Source organism: Molothrus ater, chromosome 1, assembly GCF_012460135.2.
Source record: "Molothrus ater isolate BHLD 08-10-18 breed brown headed cowbird chromosome 1, BPBGC_Mater_1.1, whole genome shotgun sequence".
Lineage (NCBI taxonomy): Eukaryota > Metazoa > Chordata > Aves > Passeriformes > Icteridae > Molothrus > Molothrus ater.
In genome coordinates this window covers 133,897,200-133,922,989 of record NC_050478.2, presented here as the reverse complement: position 1 = coordinate 133,922,989, position 25,790 = coordinate 133,897,200, and the positions used below count along the sequence as shown (strand labels likewise).

The 25,790-nt window shown below is 40.0% G+C and overlaps 1 protein-coding gene across 1 annotated transcript; it reads left to right on the top strand.

The window, feature by feature from the left end:
* Nucleotides 1-2,909: 2,909 nt before the first annotated feature.
* Nucleotides 2,910-23,337, top strand: OSGIN2 (oxidative stress induced growth inhibitor family member 2). The gene is made up of 6 exons (XM_036406019.2): nucleotides 2,910-3,074; nucleotides 6,008-6,162; nucleotides 10,824-10,960; nucleotides 12,577-12,768; nucleotides 13,441-13,532; nucleotides 15,492-23,337. The coding sequence occupies exons 1-6, from the start codon at nucleotides 3,031-3,033 to the stop codon at nucleotides 16,537-16,539; spliced, it is 1,668 nt and encodes a 555-aa protein (XP_036261912.1). The 5' UTR covers nucleotides 2,910-3,030; the 3' UTR covers nucleotides 16,540-23,337.
* Nucleotides 23,338-25,790: the final 2,453 nt, after the last annotated feature.

The window sequence follows — 25,790 nt, the reverse complement described above, 5'->3', positions numbered from 1 at the left end:
GTGTTAGCAAAAGAAAGGAGATTTAAATTAGCTAATTGGCTAGCATGATTTAAAATGTAAAGATTGGAATGAAGCTAACAGCCAATAGCTACCCAAATCTTTTTACAAAAATGAACTCAAAAGGCAAAACAGATCCCTTTAAAATGTGAGGAAATGTTTGCTGTGGCTTGATATATTTTACTCTCTTCCCACTTGTTCCAACCTTAGTGAAAAGAACTAATACAAAGGTACATCTAAAGAAAATACATTTTATTCTGAGACATGGAATTTAAATGAATTCCAACCACAAAACTAAGACATTTGAAAAATCCAAGTTAACATGTAGAATTTAAAGGGAACAGAAAATTTTACTTCTGTGAGAAACATAATTCATTGAAAATCAGGACATCCATGTAGAACATAATTTTCAGGGAGACCTCACTAGTACTTTTTCCAAACTACCTCTTTATCTCAGAAACATAAGGTCCAATATAATCTTTTAATTTTAAATGTGAAAGCATGCTGGGGGAAGACATATCCTGATCTTAGACATGGACACAGATGTGTTTGCTTTCCTTCTCAAGTGTATATACATAAAGATAGCACAAACTAATAATAGGACCAGTATAGCTGAGGTTCTGTGTTATATTCTAGATAGCCAGATTTGTTTATGGGAGGAAATAAGGGTGGTACTTAAAGCCAAATACATCCTTAATACATTGATTTTGAAGTCAATGTCATCTGATGCTTCCACCAAGTAACTGGTGAAACCCCAAAAGCTTTTGCTTGGTTACAGCTAGTTTCCTTGAAATGTGAGGTCCTGAAGACACGGAGTTCTGTATCTGGGAGGAGGTTGTCCTGACTATGAGCAAACTTTTATGTGGAATAAAAAAATAGTATTTTTTCAAGTTCTGCGGTAGTTTTCTGCAACTCATTGAAAAGCAGAACACAACTTTAATAAAACAGTATGACTATTCAAATAGTATGAGTTATATGGTCAAAAACAAATCATTCATATAGTTTCCTGGATTAAAGGCAGTATTTTTTGAGGACAAAGCAAGCTAAATGCAGCTTCATGTTGTTAATTCTGGTCTAAAGACATATTAGACCTGATGCTGCACTTGAAGAACAATGTGTTTAACTGAATAGGTTTCATCCTTTCAAAATACAGATTTTATATCACTATTTTGTATTTCCTCTGTGGTACAGCTCAGCTCCTGTGTTCTTTTACCTTAAGCTTTTACAGAGCTCATATCTAATAAAGTCATCCTTTGTACTGGAACCAGACATAATGACTATTAAATAGTAAATATTCCATTTAATAGTCAATAATGACTATTAAACAGTAAATATTCTCTGGCTATAGACATGACAGTGTTGAATGAACAACCTCGAGGTGAACTGGGACTGTCAGCTGCCAACAGCTACTTCAGACACAGCAAGTCCACAGCTTTGTAGGATATTGGTATTGTGGATTTACAGAACAGATTCACACTGAAGAAATATCTAATTGTGACATTTAACTCTGTGCAGAAGGCTATAGTTGTTTAATTAACAGTCAGAGATTTATTGTCATTCACTCTCATTGTTTGGTAGACCTTGAGAGAGAAAAGCAGTGTAAGACATTTTGATGTCTCAGACAGCAGACTGACTACATGAGCAGAGGCTCGGAAAGCTGGGACTGTTTAGCCTGTGGAAGAGATAGGTTGGAGGGATCCTTAATCCATAAATGGCAGGGAATAGAGATCTAATCAGAAAATGGGAGGGAACTCAGTGGTTCCCTGGGAAAGGATGCGAGTCAATGGGCACAAACTAAAAGACAAGAAAATCCACGTGAACATAAGGAAGCACGTTTTCACTGTCACAGTGGTCAAACACCTCAGCAGGTTGCTCCGGGAGGTCATGAATTTTCCATCCTTGGAGATACTCAAAACTCATCTGGCCTTGGTTTTGGGCAGCTGGCTCAGGCTAGCCCTATCTGGGCAGGGGCTTGGCCTGGATGACCTCCTGAGCTCCTGCCAACCCCAGTCACTGAGATGGGTGTGACTAGGGAAGGAATGCTTTCTCCCCAGATACGCACTCCTGCAAAATATTTATGATAAGACACATTCGAAGCTATTAACTGATCATATATGAAGCATTGTCCCGAATAGGGGGCTGTCAGTCATAAGGTGCGTCGTAATTTTTTTAATTGTTTGATTTCTGTCAACTTCTTCATGCGCGTCTCTCTCGAAACCCGATGGGGAAGAGGCGGACGCTGCGGGCCGGGATCCTCCCTGAGGTGTGAGTCCCCTCAGGCACGGCAGCCCCCTCACGGGGCCGCGGGGCTGCCTCGCACCGCTGCGCCGCCTTCCGCCGACCCTGAGCCCGTGCCGGGCGGGGGCTGCCCGTGCCGGGCGGGGGCTGCCCGTGCCGGGCGGGGGCTGCCCGTGCCGGGCCGGGGCTGCCCGAGCCGGGCTGGGGCTGCCGGAGCCGGGCCGGGGCTCCCCGTGACGGGCCGGGGCTGCCCGAGCCGGGCCGGGGCTGCCCGAGCCGGGCCGGGGCTGCCGGAGCCGGGCCGGGGCTGCCGGAGCCGGGCGGGGGCTGCCCGTGCCGGGCGGGGGCTGCCCGTGCCGGGCCGGGGCTGCCCGAGCCGGGCCGGGGCTGCCGGAGCCGGGCCGGGGCTGCCCGAGCGGGGCCGGGGCTGCCCGAGCCGGACCGGGGCTGCCCGCCCTCCCCGGGGGAGGCGGCGCAGCTCGCATCCCCCTGCGGGAGCGGGGCCGCGGGGCCGCGGCAGCGGCGGCAGAGGGAAGCGGCACTCTCCTCTCCTCCCCGCTCCCCTCCCCTCCGCTCCTCTCGTCCTTTCTGCTCACCCCGCTCGTCCCTCCTCCTTGCCGGTGCTGGCGGCGGCTCCTCCTCCCGCGTGTGACCCGGTGCCGCATGTGAGCGGGGAGGAGGAGGAGGAGGGACCGCGCGGCGCGGGTCCCTCTGTGGCGGCGGCAGGAGGCGGAGCGGGAGCCGGCGTGCGGTGTCCCCCCGCAGCCTCATCGCTGGGCCCCGCCGGCGCTCCCCATGCCCGTGTGGTGCTGCCGCTGCTCCCTGGCCGGTCACTTCAGGTGAGGCGGCGGCGGGGGGCGGTGGGGCGGCGCGGAGCCGGGCCGCGGGGCGGCGGGCGGCGGCGGCGCGGGCAGGACGGGGACACCGGCGGGGCTGCGGCCTCCGCGGGGCTGCGGCGGCGAGCGCGGCTCTGCCGGCCCCGCACGGCCCCGCCGAGGAAGGGATGGCGACGGCGGGGCCCGGGCGGGCGCGCCGTGACCTTGGGCAGCGCCGAGGCGCAGCCGGGCCGGGGGCAGCCCGCGGCCGCTGATGCTCGGTGTCGCTCCGCGGCTCGCAGCGCTGCAACGCCCGGGATGCCGGCCCCCAGGGGCTCCGCTCCGCCCGCGTACCTGAACGAAATCCAACAGTCTGGCAGTGGTGAATTCTCTTCTCGAAGGGTCAGGTTGAGACCAAATTCAGATTCCTTTTATATAACGAGTTTTCTGTTAACCGCCCACCACAGTCCGTTTCTTTATTTCTTTTTTTTTTTTTCCTGAAAGTACGCAGTGTATTCTAGCATCTTTCAAAACAGCTACCTGGAAAAGGTACCGTTTATTTTAATAACCTGCAACAAATTACGAGTTGTTATCAAATTATTATTATTAGCTTTTTCAAATGGGAGAAAAACTGTTATGTGTATGTTGTGTTTTTTCTCTTAATGGGTTAAAAAAAAAAAAAAAGCAAAACCGTGAAGGCACATTTTTACATATGTTTAGAATCTGAGTGACAGAATGTAATTCCCCAGGTTGAGTGATCAGTATAAGATAAATTAGGCTCTGGTGTTGGACCTGACTCATCTTGTGCCCACTTGCACGTCTGCAGGACTAGAGCCGTAGATGATTGTGCCAAGTCCCCACCACTGCAAAGCTGTCTACCCTGAGTTTTATCAAGATACAAACTGCTGGTACTTGGTGGCTTTCAGTGCTGCTCAGAGGTTAGGAAGGTGTGGGCCCTAACTTCAGATCTTGCTAGGTTCTGGTATGATGTTCTTGCAAAGGAAGAACATGCTGCTGACAACACTCCTTTGTGTGCACTGCATTTTGTGTGCAGGTATTCCGGTGCAAAGAACAAGAAACTGCACATTGTATGCAGATGTTCCTGTGCAAAATCACCAGTTTGGTAATCTGTCATACACTAAGATGCATTGAAGCAACATTTTTATTCTTAAAAGATTCTTCTGTAGCCTATAGCATTGTGCATATATCTCTTAAAAGAAGTTTTGAAATGTTTCTTTTGGTTTTATGATACATCAAGCACAGCAAGTATAGTAAAGCCACACTAAAGCATGTGTGCTCCCCTTAAGCCTGTCTTTTGCAAAACATAGGTAGTATGGCCTTTGTCAACTTTGAGCAAAGGCCGGAAAATAAAACAGTCTACCTGCTCCTTTCTAAAAGCAGAGGTGAAAAAATCAGTATGATAATTAGATATCCCCTCTCTGACTCCTTGTCTTCATCTAACTCATGCTGTTTGGATGTTAGGTGTCTGCAAGAGCTAATGTGCAGCTGTAATCAAACAGTAAGCAAGTAATTTGCTTTTTTTTTTGCTTTTTTTTTCTGTTGTACTGCAGGGAATAGTGATATCAAGTACTTTCCAAAATAAATGCCACCTCAGAATACCTCCCCACCCTTTTTAACAATGCCATCAGAGAGATGTGTTACAGATTGTGCTACTGCTGTTGTTACTGCACGGCTCTGTCTCCAGTTTACTTCAGACTTCCCCACTGAGGAAGGGCTTTTGAAACAGAATCTTGGGTGCTGTGGGAGTTGAGGCAGTACATGGCACTGGCTTCTTGAAGGCCCTGGGAATTGGATCAGCGTCTTACAGTTTTGATCCTGTGTAGAAAATAATTGCTGAAATGCTAGAATAGCTTTAAGATATGCAAAGTCTTAGGAAATAGATAAGAGTACTTTTATTTATTATTGATAATTACCATGTTTATAAAGAGAAATTTGTTAGAAATTTTTCTAAAAAAATAGCCCCTTGTTGTTACAGATATTTTTGATTAAAAATTGGTTGTCCTTGCTTTACAAAAGACCTGACAAAATAACTGCAGTAACAGACAGTTTTAATTTGACTCCGTCTTTCTAGCTAGACTGATAGTTTGTGTGCTGCTTCAATGACCTGGAAAGGTTTCAGAAAGGACTCCTAAATAATTAAATAGAAAACATTATAAAACAAGTCTTTGTATTCTAGAAGCACATCTACATGGTGAAGAGTTACAAGAGAAACTTAGGTGTATTTTTCAGAGAAGGAACTGAAAAATCTAGAAAAATGGCCTGTGGTGAAAGCAGTCTGCTGTGTAGGAGCTGACCTGACTACATGGCAATTCTTTCTGTAAAAACTTTTAATAGTGGTAGGATAGGTTATGTCTAGGGCTTAAAGGGATCACTTCACAAGGATCCATCCTCACACCACTGCCAACTTTAACCAGCCTCACTTCTCTCTGAATGGAAATTTGTTGAGGTGAAGTCCTGTGTGCTGCTCAGCCAGCAGGAAGGGATATGAACGCTGCTGTTGTACCTTAGCTGCTCCTTCAGGCTTTGTCTGGCCTTAATGTTGTTAATTGGCTAGGCACTGTGTATCTCCTGATTTGATAAGGATAATGAGGAATGAGTTCTACTGTGTGTGGGATCAAAATAATGCTTGTGGCTATACTTTGGCTTTGTATAAACTGAGATTAGAAATCTGCACTTCTGCAGAGCCATCTGTGCTTTTTTGTTATCCTTCTGTAGACTTGCTAGGAGTAAGTAGTTTTAAAAAATTTTCTGTTAGAAAAGCTGTGCTGAAGAGTAAAATTGTGTAGATTGGATAAAACATATCTGTTTTGGTCTCAATTTCACCAGTTTCGTAGCTTTTAAAGTAAAACATCAAAAGTGACTATTTTTGAAGAGACTGTTCTGACAACAGTTCACTGTTTCAATTTAGTTTTCTCCCATCTGTCCTTCTTAATTAGAGCTTACAGCGGCACTGAAACTGAAGGACAGCTTTTGAATTCCTTTGTTCAGTACTTTGGTGACAGCCTTGGGAGGAAGATTAAAAGAATGCCTTTAATTGAAGAAACTGTTCTGCCTGGGGACTCCCTTCTTACCCTGCCTGTAGTAATAATAGGTGAGTTTTTTCCCTTTTTAAAGATTCACTGACATTGCCTTTATTGACCTGCTGCATGAAATAATTTATCAATAAATAACTTATGCTTAGAACCCTTACAGTGAAGATCTTTATTAGAGTAATACAGTTGTTATAATTAACAACAGTAGCATTATATTATGTTAAGGGACTTGTTGGAGTATATTTGAATTTGAATTGTGCTTTGAAAAAATCAGCTGTGTTATTTAGCAGCAGATATGGGAGTATTAACAGAAGAACTGTATTGATTCTAGTGTTGATAACATAGGATTTGATTAATGTGATATGTCTATTTCTGTATGCATGGAGGTTGTCAGTGGTACACCAGTAGAAATCTGTGGGCTCATGTGGAAGAGTGAAAAGCATAATGTGTGCTCTGTGTTGGTTAGGTGCTAACCTCTCATTATTTGCCTTTTTCTCTGTTGCATCCATCACTAATATCTAAATATTCTCCTGTCTTTTCCAAAATGAATCCAGCTCAATTCGGCTAGTTTAAAATAATAAATTGTAGTCTTGATTGAACACTTAAGGGCTTGTACTTATGAAATGACAGGGTAACAGAGGGAGGAGGCTCCATGGGTACACAACTTAATTGGGAGTGCCAGCGTAATGTGTATTGGGCCAAGGTTTTTCAACAACAGCTGGTCACCAGCTCATTCTTGCCATGACTTCATGAGGAGATAAAGAAAAGATTTGAAGTAAAGAAGGTTTTCAATAATCTAGTCCAAAGCTGTTAGGACTAGAGCAAGTACCTACCTGTAAACAAGCGAAGATTTTGGAGATTGATGTTGCAATATAATTGTGTTTCACGGTGTCTCCATAACTTTCAAAGACTCCTGTTTGCACAGTGCCTGTTCTCAAAGCTCTCTTTATGATAGTTTAAAATAGTGCTCATGGAGCAGACTGACGTGTGTGTGACAGACGTGAATCACTTGATGAATTCTGCATGACAGTCAAAGAGAACGGTGCCCTGGCATTTTGTCAGCCTTAGCATAGGTTTGTCATATGGTTTATGATTCAGTTTCCACTGTTTAGTTTTGCAAATGTGCGTTATGCAAATACCTGTGCTCAATACTTAGTTTGTCTAGAGCACCTTTCTAGGTGCTGACACCAAATACAGCTGCCTTGACGACTTCTCCATCATCCAAATGCTTCTTCACAGATATATTTGAGACACCTTGCAAGCTGATCTTCTCCACTGACAGCGTATTATCACTGAAGAGCCTTCAAAGGGATCTAAAATGATTTGATAATGGAGTAGAGGAGTATGAAAATAGTTGTCATCCCCCCTGCCCCCCCATGTATGAACACACTCTCTACTGGTTTAATAACTTCTGTGCAGTACCTGTGTTGGGAAGAAACAGATACATTCCATCAGGGTTCAACAATTTCATGCTGAAACTCTCAAGTTTAGAACATATTCAGTGCTAAACATTTTCATCTTCTGCACCAGTTTTGATCATTACTATGTGGAATGTTGTCACTTCCTAGCCAAATAACAAGGCTGTTATGATACCTGAAGTTGAATATTTGCTTTAAATTTAGACACATAATGTAAAGGTGATTGTACTACAGTTTGCTGTTGATCAAGAGAAGATTTTGCTGATGTTCAAACAAACTTCTAACTGCTTCTTAAATGAACAGGGTCATGAGGTTTCTGATTATATCATTGTACAACTAAAGTTTGTGTAATAGTAGTATCTCCTAATTGCAGTCAGAGGTCTTATCAGAGGCACCATGTGTAAATAAAAAACAAAATTTGTCATTTCAAAAAGATTTTTTTCTCTTTTTCCCAAGAATTTTCTGAGAAAACCATAGCAAGTCTAATTGCAGACCTTGCAGCTGAACATTCACTCTGTGTGTTCTTAACAGCATATCCTCAAGGGATTTCCTTTCCCTTGGATTCAGTCTGCTTAAAGAATAGGAGCTAGGTTTGGATCAGCTCTCTGGATGGTCCAAGAAAAGTTCAGGGAGCTCAGTGACAGTAATTCACCTTAACATCACAGAATGACTAGTTTGGAAGAGACCTTCAAGATCATTGAGTCCAACCCATGCCCCAACACCTCAACTAAACCATGGCACTGAGTGCCACATCCAGTCTTTTTTTAAACACATCCAGGGAGGGTGACTCCACCACTTCCCTGGGCTGGCCATTCCAGTACTTTATCACTCTTTCCATAACATCACTTTTCCGTAGTATCCAATATAAATTTCCCTTGGTGCAGCTTTAGACTCTGTCCTCTGGTTCTGTCAGTTGCTGCCTGGTGAAAAAGACCAACCCTCACCTGACTACAGCCACCTTTCAGGGAGTTGTAGAGAGTGATAAGGTGACCCCTGAGTCTCCTTTTCTCCAGGCCAAACAGCCCCAGCTCCCTCACAGGGCTTGTGTTCCAAGCCCCTCAGCAGCCTCATTGCTCTTCTCTGGACGTGCTCAAGTGTCTCAAACTCCTTCCCAAACTGAGAGGCCAGAACTGGACACAGCACTCAAGGAACAGCCTCACCAGTGCCGAGTACAGGGGAAGAATGACCTCTCTGCTCCTGCTGGCCACAATGCTCCTGATACAGATTAGGATGCCCTTGGCCATCAGGGCACACTGCTGGACTTGACCTCAACAAATTTCCATTCAGAAAGAAGTGAGGCTGGTTGAAGTTGGCAGTGGTGTGAGGATGGATCCCTGTGAAGTGATCCCTTTAAGCCCTGGACATAACCCATCCATCCCATCCTCAGTAATTTCCTTGGCCCTTGCCAGTTTTGTTTGGGTGACATTTGTTAACCATTTCCTTCTTTTAGCCTAATCCAGTAGGAATGCTCTTTAGCATGGCATCTTTGGCTATGGCACACATTTTCCTCTTTCCATTGTGGATGAGCTTTTTTTATATGCCAGTGGGAAAATAAAGCTAGCTGTGCAATTGTAAAAACATTAAAAAATTCTTTACTGCATTCAAGTTATAATTCTAAAAACAGTTAAGAATTTACTCAGCCGTGGAAATGCTTGTGAACCACTATGATTAAAGTGTTTTCATCAATTAATTTGATTTTGTTATGGATAGTTTCTCTGTATTGCTACAGTTCTCTCTCACATCTATCTCATGGCAAATGGGTGACAGTAGGTGCTTGCATCTTCTTTAAGCTTTAAATTCCTGGACTGAATCACATCCAGCTATCTTATGTTGATCTGTTTGTGGGAGGGCAGAACAGTGTGAGAGTAAGGAAGAACTTTTTCACTGTCTTTAGATTCTTTAGATGATTTCCTGTAGCCTCTGGCTGTGACCAGTCTATGCACAGCATTGTAATAAAGTATGGGATATTCTGCCACTGGGGACCAGGTGAGTACAGCCTGGTGAAAGAGGAAAAAGAGATCCAGCATATGAAGAAACTGGGAATGAACAGGCCCTCAGTGAAGTAATGGGGGATTTAGGACAGAGGAATAAGGAAAGGGAGAAGAGACAGGCATTGGAGAAATGGGATTGTTAAAATTGTGTGTGCAAAGGTGATGGGGAAAAGTAAATGACCTGTGAATTCTTGACATCAAGAGATGAAGTAAGAATAAATATTGAACAATGCCTGCTATATTAAAATATGAATGAATTAGTAACTTAAACCCAGAATTCGCAATGTGTGCTAAATACCATGTGTCCAAACAAAGACAAAGTACTGACAAGTGGCTCATTAGGAGAACACTGTGCTTTTCATTCAGTTAATGAGTAAGAGGAGCTATAGAAATAACAACACGTAGCCACATATTTAAAGTTTGTATCATAGCACATACTTTCTGATTTCACTTTCTGTAACTTTTGATGTCTGAATTTGCAAAATGAATGTTACTTCTGTATTTGCATGTGATAAATATGGTCCCCTACTTTGTTTAATACTGTCAAATAAATAGAAAGGTTTACCTTATGGTAATGTTTTGGTCCTATCTATCTCATACTTTTAATAATATTTTTAAAATAATTGTCTATTAAAATTGCAGCAATACACATATACAAATTAAAAATGCTACAAAGTGGTTAAGGTGTTTGACTTGATACTCTTGCTGAACAGTGAATGTGGACTTACATGAGTTTCATGTTCTCTACCACTTACCCAGAGGAGGTCTGTGGTCACTTAGCTTTTATGTTGCTGTTTTGCAGTGTCTGTAACTTCTATTCTGACTTTCAGTCTTAAACTTTCTGCTTGTCTTCCCTTTATTTTATGGACAGACCTGAAGAGAATATAATCCAGATTGTCTTTCTGCTCTGTGTTGTACAGTGCCTGTGAGAATGCAAAGTTGTAAGATGGCAATAATATTCAGCTATCACTGTGACTGACAGGCAGACCATTATCTGTCAGGCCATTTTCACCCAGTAGTGAGTTTGACATAGTAAATTAGGGAACTTCTTTATATGCATTTTGCTTCCTGGTGTAAAAGTTATACATTTGTTTCTCTTTAACTGAAAAAAACTTTGCTCTGTGTATTTGGAGGATGGTCCTATAAAATTCTATAAAACTCTATTTTACTGCAAAGTTTATAAGCTGCTTTGAAATCAAGGCAGTCTAGCATTATACTACTTCAGTATTATTTTGTTGCTTTATATTTAGTGATTAACAAACTGTAGATTATAAACATTTTTACTAAAGCAGGAAATTTTTTCTTTAATAGGAAATGGACCTTCAGGAATTTGCCTTTCTTACCTGCTCTCTGGGTACAGGCCATATTTGTCTCCTGAAGCTATACACCCAAACCCCATTCTGCATACAAAATTAGAAGAAGCTCGACATCTTTCCATTGTTGACCAAGTAAGCTTTGGTTGCCTTCTTGTCTAGCTCTTTTCCTACTGCAAGCAATAGTGCATTAATAAGTTATTTTGTTATTCTGTTAATTTAAATAGAGTCAACTCATGGCCATTAGATCCAAACCTGGGCTGTGTAGTGTTGTTTGTGGCTCTTAAAGGCTTTTAGTTTGTGGTGTCTTTTGGTTTTACTGCTTTTTGTTGTGTTCTTACTACTTGCTGGGAGTGTCTAAAGCGTGACTTGGTCTGTGACTGATGCAGGAATTCCAGTTGTCATGTCCTGGGATGTTTGGGCATTATCACTGAGGAACACGTGCTACTAACATACATAAAGTACACATAGCTCAAGTTAAAATATTCTTAAATACTACAATTCTTACTAAGATTTCATTTTTAGTTGTATTGGGCACATATATCCTCTATAAACACAATCCATTTATCTTTTTGGAACAGCATGCATCTTTCAGTATTTGTGTTGTATTGACAGTTGCTCTTGTCCTGTTGTTGTTGTACCCATGTACACGTCCAATTTTTCTGTCTGATTTGATTAGTTAAATCTTCTCCAGCATTTTTCTTTCCACTTGTCCATTGGTTTGCCATCTTAACACTGTTTTCCAGTCACCTCATTGTACTTCTGATGGATTACTGATAATGTTATCACTGTATTGCCTTTGTGACTAATTTATTTGAAATACAAACATGGATTTATATTTGTAGAGAGTAAATAGGAGTTTGTTTGGCTTTGGATTATGGAGGGTGTTTTTGTTTCACTGCTGCGCTATTTGCATGTGATGTTTACCCTAGGTCTCAAGGGCTTTTTCTTTTGCAGGAGAGTAAGTTGCCTAAGTTTTGGCTACAGATGTTTCATGTACTTCATCTTCTCCCAACCCCCTAATATTTTGACTAATTAGGAGGCTAAGCTGTACTGACTTTGTCAGCCAAAATTGGTTTTATGTCCAGTTCTTTCTTCAAATCTCTATTTTCTCTTTAAATATTTGCTATTGTATAATTTTTGCAATTATTAGAACAAGACTGGTTAATAGATCTGAAATGTGAACTTTACAAAGTTCTAGAAATTTTTCTCAATGTTAACTGGTGTGTCAAATAATCCTAGTTTTACTTTTTAAAAGTAATGCTAATTTTATCTTCATTATTTTAAGATATAATACAGTTAATGTTGGAACAAGCTAAGAGCTGTCAAAAGAGCCTTTTCTACTCGATGTTTAAAGCTTAATGTTTTTAGATTCCAATTTTGCTTTATCAAAATGGGGCTCCTAGAAATATTAGCAGTCCTTTGTTAAAAGAAGTCTGCTGTATATAAATATAGATGTTACTAAGTTGCTCTGATCTCTGTTTGTCCACATACTTCTTTGTTCTGCAAATACTGACTTGCCCCAGAATTACTGTTATTAACATGTAATTTTAAAATGAGTGAGATGTACTATTCAGAGTTACAAAGAACTGAATCATAGCAGTTATTTCTGAAAAGTGTTTTGATTGAATGTCTACATTAAATACCTTTACCTAAAATGCAATTTGAACTGTGTTTTCTGTTGCAATCCAACTTCTGCACATCAGAGTAGCATGATGGACATGAAAAGTTTAAAATTTGTCATCCTTCAGGATCTGGAGTACCTGTCAGAAGGCCTGGAAGGACGCTCCTCAAACCCAGTTGCAGTGCTTTTTGATACCTTGCTTCACCCAGACGCTGACTTTGGCTATGACTACCCACCTGTTCTGCACTGGAAGTTGGAACAGCATAATTACATTCCCCACATAGTGCTTGGAAAAGGACCACCTGGCGGGGCCTGGCATGTGAGTTAAAGTTTCATCTCACTCCTAGAGTAACTTGATAACTCCGTGGTTTGGGATTTTTCTTACTGCCTTACTCTAGGGCTGTTTTAGATGGTAGTGCCAATTGCAGTTTCAGCTGCTCCTTAGCAAAGCCCAAGTAAGTGGGGGATATGAGAAAGGAAGGAAGAAGTTGCCTTTTACTTGGGTGTTTGTGACCATGAGTGCTGTCTTATATTACCAGGTTTTTTGTTAGTTCGCATTTAATGAATTATAATGAAGAGTATTTTCTATAACTTTTTTTTCTTGTCTGCATTGTTTCCACGTGCTTTTATACACAATCTTAAATTTTGGTGTCTTTATATGATGCTGCTTTCACATGTTTTGTGTTTCCTTCCTCTTTTGCATCTCAAATAACTTGCTTTTAGTTTTCTTTTCGTATGCTGTCTCTTCACCTTTATTAGCTCATGTGGTTGCTTATTATCTAAGTGTAACACAGAAATAGTTCTTAGTTCTTCATTTAATGTCCTGGTTTTATGTTGTATTCTGGTATTTTGTTGCTCTAAATGAGTACAATGAGAAGAGCTTCACTGGTTTCTACATTTGAATATTTTTTTTAAAATTTACATTTTACATTTGAATTGAAATTTGAATTTGAAATGTGTCTGATCGCGCATCTTCATATTTTCTCCATAGTCCATGGAGGGCTCCATGCTAACCATCAGTTTTGGAGACTGGATGGAATTGCCTGGCCTCAGCTTTAAGGAGTGGGCAGCCAGCAAACGCAGGTAAAGATACTGCAGAATCTACTTGGGAATCCTAATGGCTATAAAAATCCAGATTACTGGAAAATATTCGGACTTCACTGTTCAGAGGAGGGCTTCTTGTTTAGTTTATTAAATTGCTTGATGGCACTGGAAATTCTTCTGCTGTGTGTATTCTGATGGAAAAAAACTGGACAATGGTCAGGCAGAATAGTTGCTGGTGAGTGCACTGAACGCAAACGTACAGGCAGCAGTGTGTTCCAGCAGCATTTCAGAAAGAGGCACTTGCTGAAAGCAGTTCCGATCAGAGGTGAGGGAAGATGAGGAAGGAATTTCAAATCCACTGAAGGAGGTACTGCAAGTTCCTCTTTCAACACTAATGCAGCTGAAGTTGCTGCGCACACCAGCTTGCTTGCAATTCAGGAAGTTAAATATTTCAGCATTTGCTTTTACAGGCAAAGCTGCAGTATCTGAAATCTATGAATTTTAATTTTAAGAAAATGATTCAGTATTTCTGTGTTAATTTGTGGAAATAAGTTTCTTGAAAAAACTTGAGAAGAAAAGTTAATCTTGTGCAAGCTCACCAGTTTTACTTCAGTTCATAAAGGTCTGTGTCAGCAGATGAACCTAGGAACACTCTACATAAGCTTTTTCTAAAATTTTAATTTTTTTTTTACTTTGTTCTAGCAAAATTAAAGGAAGTTGGTTTTGTACCATGTATGGGAAAAGAAGAAGTACAGTTACTCAAGCATATGTCTTTAAGGGCAGACTTATTCATTTCAGGACAACCCTTGAAGTGAGGAAACTGTAGCTTTGTTCTTTAATCCTTTTCTTAGATAACCACAGCAATCTTGCCTCCTTGTCTAACTAAAATCCCATAAGCTGCTTATTATCTGAAGCTATGTATTATAGTTTTCAACAATGCTAAAACCAGGAATGCTGACCTGTTATACTACAATTAAACAAGCTTATTTAACAGGATTGATGATAATGTAAAATTCTAGTTATGTAGAATAGTTTCCTAAGTTTCCTTGCAAGAGGTGTCACACTGTCACATTATTCTCTTCCTATAAATATCTCAGAGGATTTCCAGAGTAGTAACCTGAGCATTTAAAAGAACATGTGCTATTATATTGTTAGTCTAAGAAAATGAGTAGCCTTGTAAATATGATTTTAAGTGTAATTTAGTGGCAATCCTGATGTTCACTACAGTTTATTTTGCCCTTTTCCTAGAGCTTACTTCTAAAGAAGTAGCAAAATTCATGCAACTGTTCCAAATAATTACACTGTCAGCTATTTTTCTTATAAATGAGACTGCAATAATCATGAGAAAAGCACAGATGTAATAGCAGGGTTGCAGTGCATAAATGTTTTTTATTGAACACTTGAACCTCACAATCCTGTTTACATAGTTGCATTAACACTCTGTGTCATGTTTGCTTTGCTCATTCATGTGACATGGAACTACTTCATTTGATACTTAGTGAAATTAACTGTACCCAAGGGAGAGGTCTTTTGTAAAGTATAATGAATACTTGGTTCCAGTAACATATTGAACCTAGAGTTTCAAAATTAGCACTTAACTATGACATTTAATTATTAGATTGTAAGTAAGTGTATTCTCATTGGGTACAAGTTTAGCCAGTACTGTATTGTTTATAGTTGTGATGTTAAACTTTGTGAAATACTTCCATATGGAGCTGCTGGGGTACTCCAGAGCTTTGTTACACCTAATTTCTTAATCACCATAGCAATTTACATTGCATAAGCACTTAAAACTGTGTTTAAAAAGTTAGCTGGTCTTGTGTATCAGGAAACGAGAACAAATAAATCAAATGCCTTTAAAGATGCTGAACTCAGAGTCATTTACACTGAGCAGATTCAGTCCTCATAAACTTGACCTGCCATGTGGTATATCATATCTGATATTCAAATTACCAATAAGGTCAATTTATTAACCAGAATCATTCAATTTTCTTTCAGAAATATAAAGAGTGATCGAGTAATGCCAGAGGAAATAGCTTGTTATTATAAACACTATGTTAAAGTCATGGGCCTCCAAAAGAATTTTAGAGACAATGTTTACATAACATCAGTGTCCAGGCTTTACCGAGAAAAGGATGATGAAGGTAGGAGTCACCAAAATGAAGATATTTCAACACAGCATTTGGAAATGGAAGATGGACAGAAATCACTTCATAAGAGAAACTGGGAAGTCAGAGGTTATCAGCGAGCAACAGATGGCTCTCATGTGCCCTTCTGCCTCTTTGCTGAGAATGTGGCTCTTGCAACTGGAACCTTTGATTCTCCTGGCCGACTGCAAGTTGAAGGAGAAGACTTTCCTTTTGTCCTCCATTCCATGTCTGACTTCGGAGCCGCAATCAGCAAAGGAAAGTTACGTGGGAAGGCAGACCCTGTGTTGATTGTGGGTGCTGGACTAACAGCAGCTGATGCAGTACTATGTGCCTATAACAACAACATCCCCGTGGTCCATGTGTTTCGTAGAAGAGTTACCGATACAAGCCTAATTTTCAAACAGTTACCTAAAAAGCTTTACCCTGAATACCATAAGGTCTATCACATGATGTGTACTCAGTCTCATACCATGGACTCTAACCAACATTCTGCTTACACTAGTTTCCCTGAACACAATGTACTTTCCTTCAAGCCTGAGATGAAATGTGTTCTTCAGAGTGCCTCCGGACTGAAGAAAATTTTGAAGTTTTCTGTAGCCTTAGTTCTGATAGGTTCTCACCCAAATCTTTTCTTTTTAAAGGACCAAGGACATAGCATAGGTCATCACTCTAATCAGCCCATCACATGCAAGGGGAATCCTATAGAGATTGATCCGTACACTTACGAATGCACTAAAGAAGCCAACCTCTTTGCTTTAGGGCCTCTGGTGGGAGACAACTTTGTACGGTTTTTAAAAGGAGGTGCACTGGGCATTGCACGATGCTTGGCAATAAGACAAAAGAAGAAACATGAATTGATTGAAAGTGGGGATGGAGGAGGTGAGGGGGTACCATAAACAAGACATTAGAAACTCTCACATCCAGGGTTACAGATGTAGTCTTAACAGAAAACTCACTGGCAGCAAAAGTTGATAGCAGTCACATTTCTGTTGTGTACAAGTAACCTGCGCTTGTATTGCTTGGTAAAGGATATTACGATACTTCAGTCTTTAAAAATACAAAAAAATTGATCTGCTATTTCAACTGATCTCAACTGGAACTGCTTCCAGATAAACAGAAAATGAGACTAACTTATATTGGCCTGCCTGTCTGTCATCTCTTGCTCAACTACAAGAGCAAACTTCGTTTGTGAAAGGCAATGCCTACCAGAGTGGTTTTACATTTTAGTGTCAAATGTGACAAGAATACTCTTACCATGCAATTGAAATAACTTCTAAAAGCAGAAAGCTTGTTTGTACAAAGTGATTCTTTGTCCCAAAGCAAATTTAGAGCCCTCTGCTTGAAACAAGGATTTTATTTATTTGCCACAGTAATACTTGGAATGAGCACTTAGTAAAATGGTTTCTACTATAAGAAGGACTTCTGTAAGCAAGAAGTATTCCTCAAGAGTTTTAAATTATCCTGGTAATTGGAATAAAAGAATAAGCATTCCCATTTACTCTTTAATGATTTGACACAATCCATTAATGTTTCTTCACACTATGCCTAGACTTGGGTGAGTGCACAAAGACTAACATGAGATGTTCCCCTACAGTGACATGTACATTTCTGAGAATACGCATTAACATAAACAATAAAGTACTGATGTAAGTGCTCTTATTACAGTGTCAATATCATGAATATCTAGTGTACTACTGAAAAATTAGTTACATGAGAAAATTAAGGGGTTTTTGCTTCCAAGATCAGGAAGACTGAATGGGATTACTTGGCTGATGAAGGTGGGGTGGGTGATAGATATTCTCCCATTTGACCAAAAGTGGGTTCTGGTTTTTTTTTTTCTAGAGCAGCACATGATAGTAAAATATTTTAGCCTGCAGTTTTTGAAACTTAAGAAAGGCTTGTGTCTTACAGCCACCTAAAAAACAAACCAATTTCAAAACAAACATGCAATAGTTCCTTTAAATCTTAAAGCTTTTAATGAAAGACAAAGACTTAACTTGTACCTACCTCTGAATCCAAGTTCCATCTTTCCGCTCCATAATGTAAGACCTAGATATCATTTGCTGGGTTTTACAGTAGTTAGTTCAACTAAACACACTCGTATTTACTGTCATGAGGTTATTTACTGTCATGAGGTTAAGTTAGGAAAGTGAATTCCCAGAACTCTCAATAGACAAAAGTGATTGGTCTTAACTGTTTCTTTACCAAATGTTTTCATTCGGGTCCAATATGATGGAAAAGGTGTTATTTTTCTGTTTGGGAGTTTTTTTTGTTAAAGAATGTCATGTTAGTTTCAAGTATTCTGTTTGCGTGATTAAAAATCTCCATATTGAACTTCAGCAGATTTTAAAAAGGAAGTTAGGCTTTGTGAAACTGCTAGTGGTTGCTGGTTTCCCAACTGTCTTAACTTTCATAAATGCTAGATAGCTATATTCAATAAATGCCTGTTTTCTGTGCCTACTGAATTACAGGGTTCTGTAGCTACTGCAGATCTTTATGCATCTGAGTAAGTTACTCAGGATTTGGACATAGAAGTTGAAAAGGTAAAGGATACAAGGATTAAAGTTACTATTTTCAGTGGAAGTCCAAAATAATTTATTAAATTATGCTACTACTAATAATAAATTTTAGTCTAGAGCCACGTAACAGCATAAACACAAAATAAGGAGCATTTCTATCAATTTCTGCATTGCCCACATGGTTGGCTTTAGCCATGCATTGTCAGTACTAGTTAAGGTACTTTTTTATACTGATATTGAGCTGATTTTAATTCCACTAAAGTCTAAGCTTGTTTTCTTCATATTTTAATTGCAATTCTACAATTCGCTTTCTCTGGAAGAAACTCTGTATATAGAAACCAATTCTAAACCTGTGATACCTAATAATTTTAACTGTTATAAGTGCTAAATACTTGATTATAGAATTTTATTGCAGTTTAGTTATTGGGAATACATTTGCACTGTGACTAAATTCCTGCAGTTTTGTGTCAATATTAATGTCCAAATACAACACGTGGCATGTTACTGCTTTTTCATAAATCACAGGAGACATTTAAAATGCCAGCAAAAAAAAGAGATTTACTTAGCAGTTATTTTGCAAAATGGGGAAAAAACCTTCAGCCCCTTTTTGAGCTTCAGCTGCTGCAGCTACTCACAAGCTCTGTGTGTTGTAGTGACAATTTTGTAGCAGAGATCTTTGACCTAATCTTTCACTGCAGTCTTACAGCACCTTGAGGTTAAATTGTTTTGTTTTTTTTTTCCATCAATCATGCCAGTATTTTTGAGATAAAAAGTTGCCTGTGAGACCCCATAGCTGGGCAGAGAAAACTCAGTGGTCATGTTTATTAAGCCAGTGTAAAAATACTTTTTTCAACCTAAGTTTGCTAAAAGATCATCTTGTGTCTTCTAGGAATTGCTAGATTTCAAGTTGTAGCTAGACTTTTTAATTCTTGCTTTTCTGATTTTGAGAGAAATTTCTGTTTCTCTCCTATTTAGTATTTTGAGGAACTAGGTGATAGAGAAGTTTGGGCTTTACCTTAAGATAGTTTTACCTACTGCATTTATTGTGAATTAGATGTTGGCACTTAATAGTTGTCTTTTGGGGAAACACCTTGTTTCTCAGATTAAAAAAAAGCCCAAACATTTGAATTTCTTGTGTAATATAATAATTTACAGAAGGGAGACTTTCTTTCAGCTCTTCTTTCATTGAGAACAATAAACTTTTAAACATTGTGTATTTTGAAAGGGTACTTCGTACTGAAGATTTATCATGAAAATGCAGACAGGAAGAACATAATTTTTAGCTGAAGTAAGTTAATTTGGATTTACAGAATTTTTAAAGCTGTGTTAACCCATACTGTGTATTTTCTAATAGGCTAGTGGCAAAACAGCTTTTACACTTGGATTTGGTTCTTAATGCTGTGAATGTGTCTTCTAGTTAAATTATTGCTAAGAGTATTTCAAGTAGTGTCCAGATGCTGAACTGGGAGTAAGATTTCTCCTACTAGATTTTGCTAACAACCTGACTCTTTCCAGTACATCTTCTGACTGAATTGTACTTAAAACTTTTTCCACACAGGAGTAAGCCTAAGTTTCACCCAAGTGAGTAAACACAGGAATCCTTTCTGCAAGTAATCCAGAGAGAGCGGTGACAACACCACTGGATTCTTCTCTCTCTCAGCAAAGTGCTTTCTTGGACTAGAAGCCTGAGCTTGCCAGTGACTGCATGAAAAGAGTACGGCTCCCCAGTGGTTATGCACTGAGAAAGGGACACCAAAGTGTATGCCACAGCTCCAGGTCCCTTGTCCTCAGCGCTTGGGGCAGTCTTGTATTTTACTTCTGGCCTGGTGGATGTAGGCAACTTCTTTTTAATAATTTCATAGAGTGATGTTTGCATAATGAAAAATACTCATTTTGTAGAAGGAGGTGGCTATAGCTTCTTTCTCTCACAGCTCAAGAACTGAAAAGAAAGCTAGAGCCAGAAGTCGAGAGTATTTACTCAAAGCTGGAGGAAATCAAACTAAAACTTCAACTTTGAGAGAGGCCTGACCTGCATACCCAGTTGAAAGCAAAGGCCATTTTTAGGCCAAATGTTCTTAAAAGAGAACAAAGGGAGTAAAATTTGCAAACTTGTAGTGAGTCTTCACAGCTGACAAGTGATGACAAGTGAGGGATGATGGGAGGAAAGCAGTGAGGAACATGTGCAGTATGAAGTGCAGATGTACAGGTGTTGAAGTGCCAATAGTGGGGGTGTCCCACCCTCCTGGGGGAGATGTGGGGCTGTGAAATGAGCCCTGCATGGGAGCTGCTCCTCCAACAGCTGGCTGGGATTTGTAACGTGTGTGAGAACTTGACTTTGCTGAAAAAGCTGTAGGACCGGATCAGCGACGTGGGCTGCCAAGAGATAAGGCTTTGTTACCTGCTACCATATTTTCTACTTCTGAGAAGCAAGCATCTTCTTGTAATAGCAGGATCCTGACAGTGCTCCCAGACCTTTCTAAGCAGGAAGAGGTAGCACACATGTGCTTTAAGGGCAGCTGATTTTATCACTGTCAATACAGTAATGATTTAATTTTGAGTAAATAAGGGAACCAAAAATGCCAAAAGGTTTATACTGTTACATCTTAATTTAGATAATCCATTAGAACCATACAATAACAATGTTCTGTCATAATTTTTCGGTTCTTATTTTAAAGTGGGAGCAAGACAGGAGCATTCAATAGATGTGAGAGTTTGTTGTATAAATATTTTCTCCATTTCTCCTTGCCCAGCCTGAAAGAAAAGTTTTGTTTGAAATAACTATAACAGTTGATTTTACTTAGCAAAAGAATGAAAACTGAAGCATCTTTGACAGAAAAAGAAGGGCTTTGTGACATTTAGGGGCATTAGGGGTACAAACCTGAAGTAAGGAATTATAAACAGCTCTTTTTCTGAAACTGTGTTTTTGGGAATATGGTACACTGGGAGTTTCAGTTTAATTTATTTTTGAAGCTTGAATTACATGGAGAATTGTGTGGTCAAGGATGAATTTGGTGTAAGGAACAAGGATTACAGGCAAGGGGAAAAGCATTTCTAGTGTTATTTAGTAGCTATAGTGAATCTAAGTGCTGTTTTAAAGATAGTTTTGTCTACAGACACTAGAACATTTCAGCTCAAACATACCTTGAACTTGGGTTCATATTATACCTGTCTGCATGTTAGGTAATTTTCTAACTCATAATTTTGTACTTTCAGGCCATCATAAATCAACTCTTAAAACCTAGGTGTAATCAGTAGTCATCAAAACCAGGAAACAACTTGTTTTGAAGACTTAAGTAACTCTAATTTGCACCTTCCTCCTCCCTCTCTTTATTCTGAGATCACTGGCAGTAAGTACCAGCCTACAGTGGATGCTTCAATAAACTGTCCCTAGACACCCTCTGTAGACTTACATGCTAGCATAAAGAAAATTAACAACTAGGTTTGCTATGTATTCACAAAATACCATAGAATCCTGGCATTTTTTAGGTTGTCCTTTAACTAGATATACAAATATTTCTCATTGGTTTGGATGCTAGGACCAGCTGCTGTGTGAACAGTGAGCTATTGTTTGAGAACTGATCCTGCTACCTTACATCTCCCTGGCACAATTAACTGAGTCAATACTCTGACCTTGGCCATTTCTGTTAGACCTGCTATGCTGGTTGTATGTTGGAATTCCAGTTTGAAATTACATAAAGGACTGTATTCATCTACCTATGTTTGCTCACACCCAATGCACCTGGACTTGGAGATATGTGTAAATATAATTTATGTGTGGCAGTGCCAGTTTTCATCTTTTGCTGGAGTAGGCTTGCATCATACTTCTTTTTAAGATGAGCAATGTAAACACATACAGAACATTTTCTGTAAGCAACTTGTGAGCAAAACCTCTCTTTTGATTAGGTGATAAATATTCCTGTGATTTGCATGCTAGGCTTGTTTTATCTTAATGTGTGAAAACTGATTACAGACTGAAGGCAAAAAAATTAAAATAGTATCACCTAGAAGTCAATTATCTTGATTTTGAAAAGTAGGGAACCCAAGTCAAATGAAAGATCAAGCTGCAGAGGAAAAGGCATTCAGAGAGCTGCAGTGTTCAGAATGAGGGAGAAGGTGTTTTGCATGGATCTGGTACTGAAACTAATGACTGATAGATTCCAGTAGTAAAAGCTGCAGCAGAGCAGTAGGGGCAGAGCGCTAAAGCAAGTGGTAGAGAGAGTTGCTAGTCAGAAATATCTGATATTGTGTAGCATTTTTGTAACTATCTCACTGGAATGTGATGATGGTGATCAAAGACTGCAAGAGAAAGAGGGAGGAATAATGGTAAGGAAGAGGGTTCATTTTTTTGGCACATTTGGCTTGAATTCTAAGGAGATACCAGAAAAACATCAACCCAATTGGAATTTGAAAATCAAGCAAAAATCAGTTTGGGAATTTGTGACTCAAACCAGATGTGGCCAAATGTGACTGACCATTGATTCAAGAAAGGGAAAAGAGCAAGAGAAGAAGGTGCAAGACTCCCTCCAGTTTTATGGGGGAGAGACAGGACTGAGAAATCATTTGTATGACATGGACTGAGCAAGATGGGGAGTGGGTTAGAGGTAGGTCTACAGTAGAAGCTTCAGCTACTGTCTCAGTTAGGGTTTAACGTGGAATAGAGCCTATGACACATCAGAATGAAGGCAAGGAAGGGACTTGGCATTTCAGAGGAAGGTGATGGGGAGGTGGCTGGATGGAGGAGCTCGAGCTGACTGCAAACACAGTTTCCACATATAGGAACGGGTGCAATGACAAAGGAGAGGCCAGCCCTGACGCACAACCGCCACCACTCTGGGAGAAGATGGGGGAGTTAAGGGTAGGAGAAAACAGGACAGACTCAGAGATGTGAATGGACAGAAATAGAAATCACACTTCAACAGTACAAGTATCTTGGTAGTCTCCAAAAAAACCAAACCTGTGGCTTCCCCAGCTGATGTAGAAAATGGGAAGTCAGCTGAAATTGGTGTGAATTAAACTGAAAATTAAACAGGTTTTTATGCAGGGATACAGCACCTATCCACAGTTTTAGTAGTACCTAGAGCGATTCAATCCGCTTTAAACTGTTTTCGTCAGCTAAGCTGCTGAATGCAAGACTGTATGTTAAGAGCCTTGCTAATAAAAAGTTTATTTAGTTTATATATTGTGTGCATCTCCTTCCTGTAAGCAGAGTGAATAAAAATATTGTTACAAAAAAAAAAAAACCATCCCAAACAAACCCTCAAACTCAGTTACACACAAAAAATGTAAGAAACAAGATCTGAAGTTAAATGTCGAGACGTATTTTTAAGGTGAAGAGCAGAACTTTGTCAAAAGGTAGGTATACTTGCAGACTGTAGTATGGCAGATGAAAGAAACCTTAGATATCTTCCTGGATTTACTGAACTTTTTTTAACCTAAAGAAAAGCAGCACCAAACAAGCTCTCCCAGAAACTGAATGGTTGAAACCAGAGAGCACAAGCTGCCCAGTGAAAATAGAGCATGCAGCAAAATTTCTGAACTGCAGGATGCAAAGTTGATTGCCCTTGCTTGTGCTCACAGCCTTTGGCTCACCTATAAAAATGCCTCCACCCTTGAGCTTTCCATCCTTCTCTTTTCTGATTCTATGATTTTCCCATCCTCCTGGGGAGTGTGTGAGTGGCTGCCTGGGGCTTAACTGCCTAATGGGGCTAGCCTACAACAGTATGCTCTATACCATAAAGGAAATACCAGGTGAAATTAATGCACTAGCTCCAGGGATAAGGCAGATACTGATGTAATTTTTTGGAAATTGAAATTTATTGTCATGTAATTATGTCCTTTATCATCTACCTCAGAAACTTCAGTAACAGAAGGCCAAACCAGTAAGCCAGCAAGCATATTTCCTCTAATGTCTTGAGGTGAAAATCGTAACAAAAATAAATTAAAATGGAAGGAAGCCTCAGAATAATGAATAGGACTTGTCACATGAATTTGGTGTTACAATTAAAGCCATGGGGGGTTTGTCTGTCTAGGCTTTTTAATGCAAGCCTAACTTTGTATTAAAATAGCAGAAGCTCAGTTATGCTAATGTGTAGGCTTTTCATCAACTGGACAGCAGCAGAAACTGGATTACAAACCAAACTATATCACTGCTAGGCACCCTCAAGTTGGAATCCTAGAATATTCTGAGTTGAAAGGGACCCACAACTCTTAAATACTAAATTAAAAAATAAGTATCAGAGCTGGTTAATTCAGCTGTCTGGGAAACTGGATTTGAAGAGCCCTAAATCACAAAACATGAACAAAAGAGTGCTCTCAGCTATGCCACCAGGGTTGCTTGAGCCCCTAGCAGATTGCAGTCTGGGCAGCAAGGGACCTAGTCTTGACTTTCTTGCAGAAGGCCCCTATATATTGCATGTCTTGTCCTTTCACCTCAGAAATTCTCCAGCTGCTTTTTAGAACTGTAAATACAACCTTTCTGAAGAATCTTGGAAAATCTTGTTCATTGATACTCTGCTATTCAAACTATTAGCTTGAATTTAGTAACAATCCAAAACGTCAGCAGTCTACAAGAGCTGTTGGACCAGTAGGTCTTCAGCCAGAAAACCTGGACATTCTCAAAGTGATAGCAGAAAAACTCACCTGAGAATAGAACAGTCAGTACATCTCCTTCAGAAAGAATTTCTACTGCTTAAGAACTGCTAAAGTCTTTTTAAAGGTGTTTGGTGGGTAAGATTTGATGTGCCCTGATGCAAACACTCTCACAGCTTTTGTGGAGCTCAGAAGTATTGGGCTGCACTTTGTGTATCACTCTTGGACACTGCTGACCAGCAAGAAGACGCCAAGAAAACATTGGCTTTGGAAAGCCAAATATGTTCTGCATGTTGCAACCATGATGACTGCAGCACATCTGCTACCTTGACATGCACAGATCTCACAGTGCTGCTCCTCAGATCTGATACACATTGGAGCGGCTTCAACGGAGTCTGTTTGTGTCAATTCAATCACATCAACCAGATTACTTCTTCACATGAGGAAGGAGATCCTCCCCCTTGAAACAGGATGCAATAGAGCTACTGTCCATCTTAATCTGCATGTGACATCTGTCCATCTTTAACTGTATGTGAGACAGACTTCATACACTTGAGCAGGAAGTCTGGAAAGTTTTTCTCACTGTACTTCCAGGGCAATCTCACTAATTGCAATTCTCAGATCATTAGGAGATGAGCTCTCCTAATCCACAAACAGGTAATTGCTTCATAGCTTTCCCTGTCAATCGAACTATTTTGAAGGCCATATTTTTGCACAGTGATTGCAAAAAGTAAAGGCATGAGAGAAAGAAATGGGTCATAAAACTCCAAACTGGAGTATAACAGCTCTTTAAGACTTTGTCTGGATTGGAAGTAGGTTTTAACAAATGAACATTCAACCAAACCAATTTAAAGGTGTAAATGAAAATATGTTCAAGCAAGAGAAAAAGAAGCTGTTTTTTTCAGTTCAAAGATACTCTGTACAAGTAACAATAGCATATGCTCTATAAAATGAACCACAAAAAAAATGGTTCATTATGAATCATATAATGATCATATCTTATCAACCATATCATATCATGATCAAATACCAGTTGCATC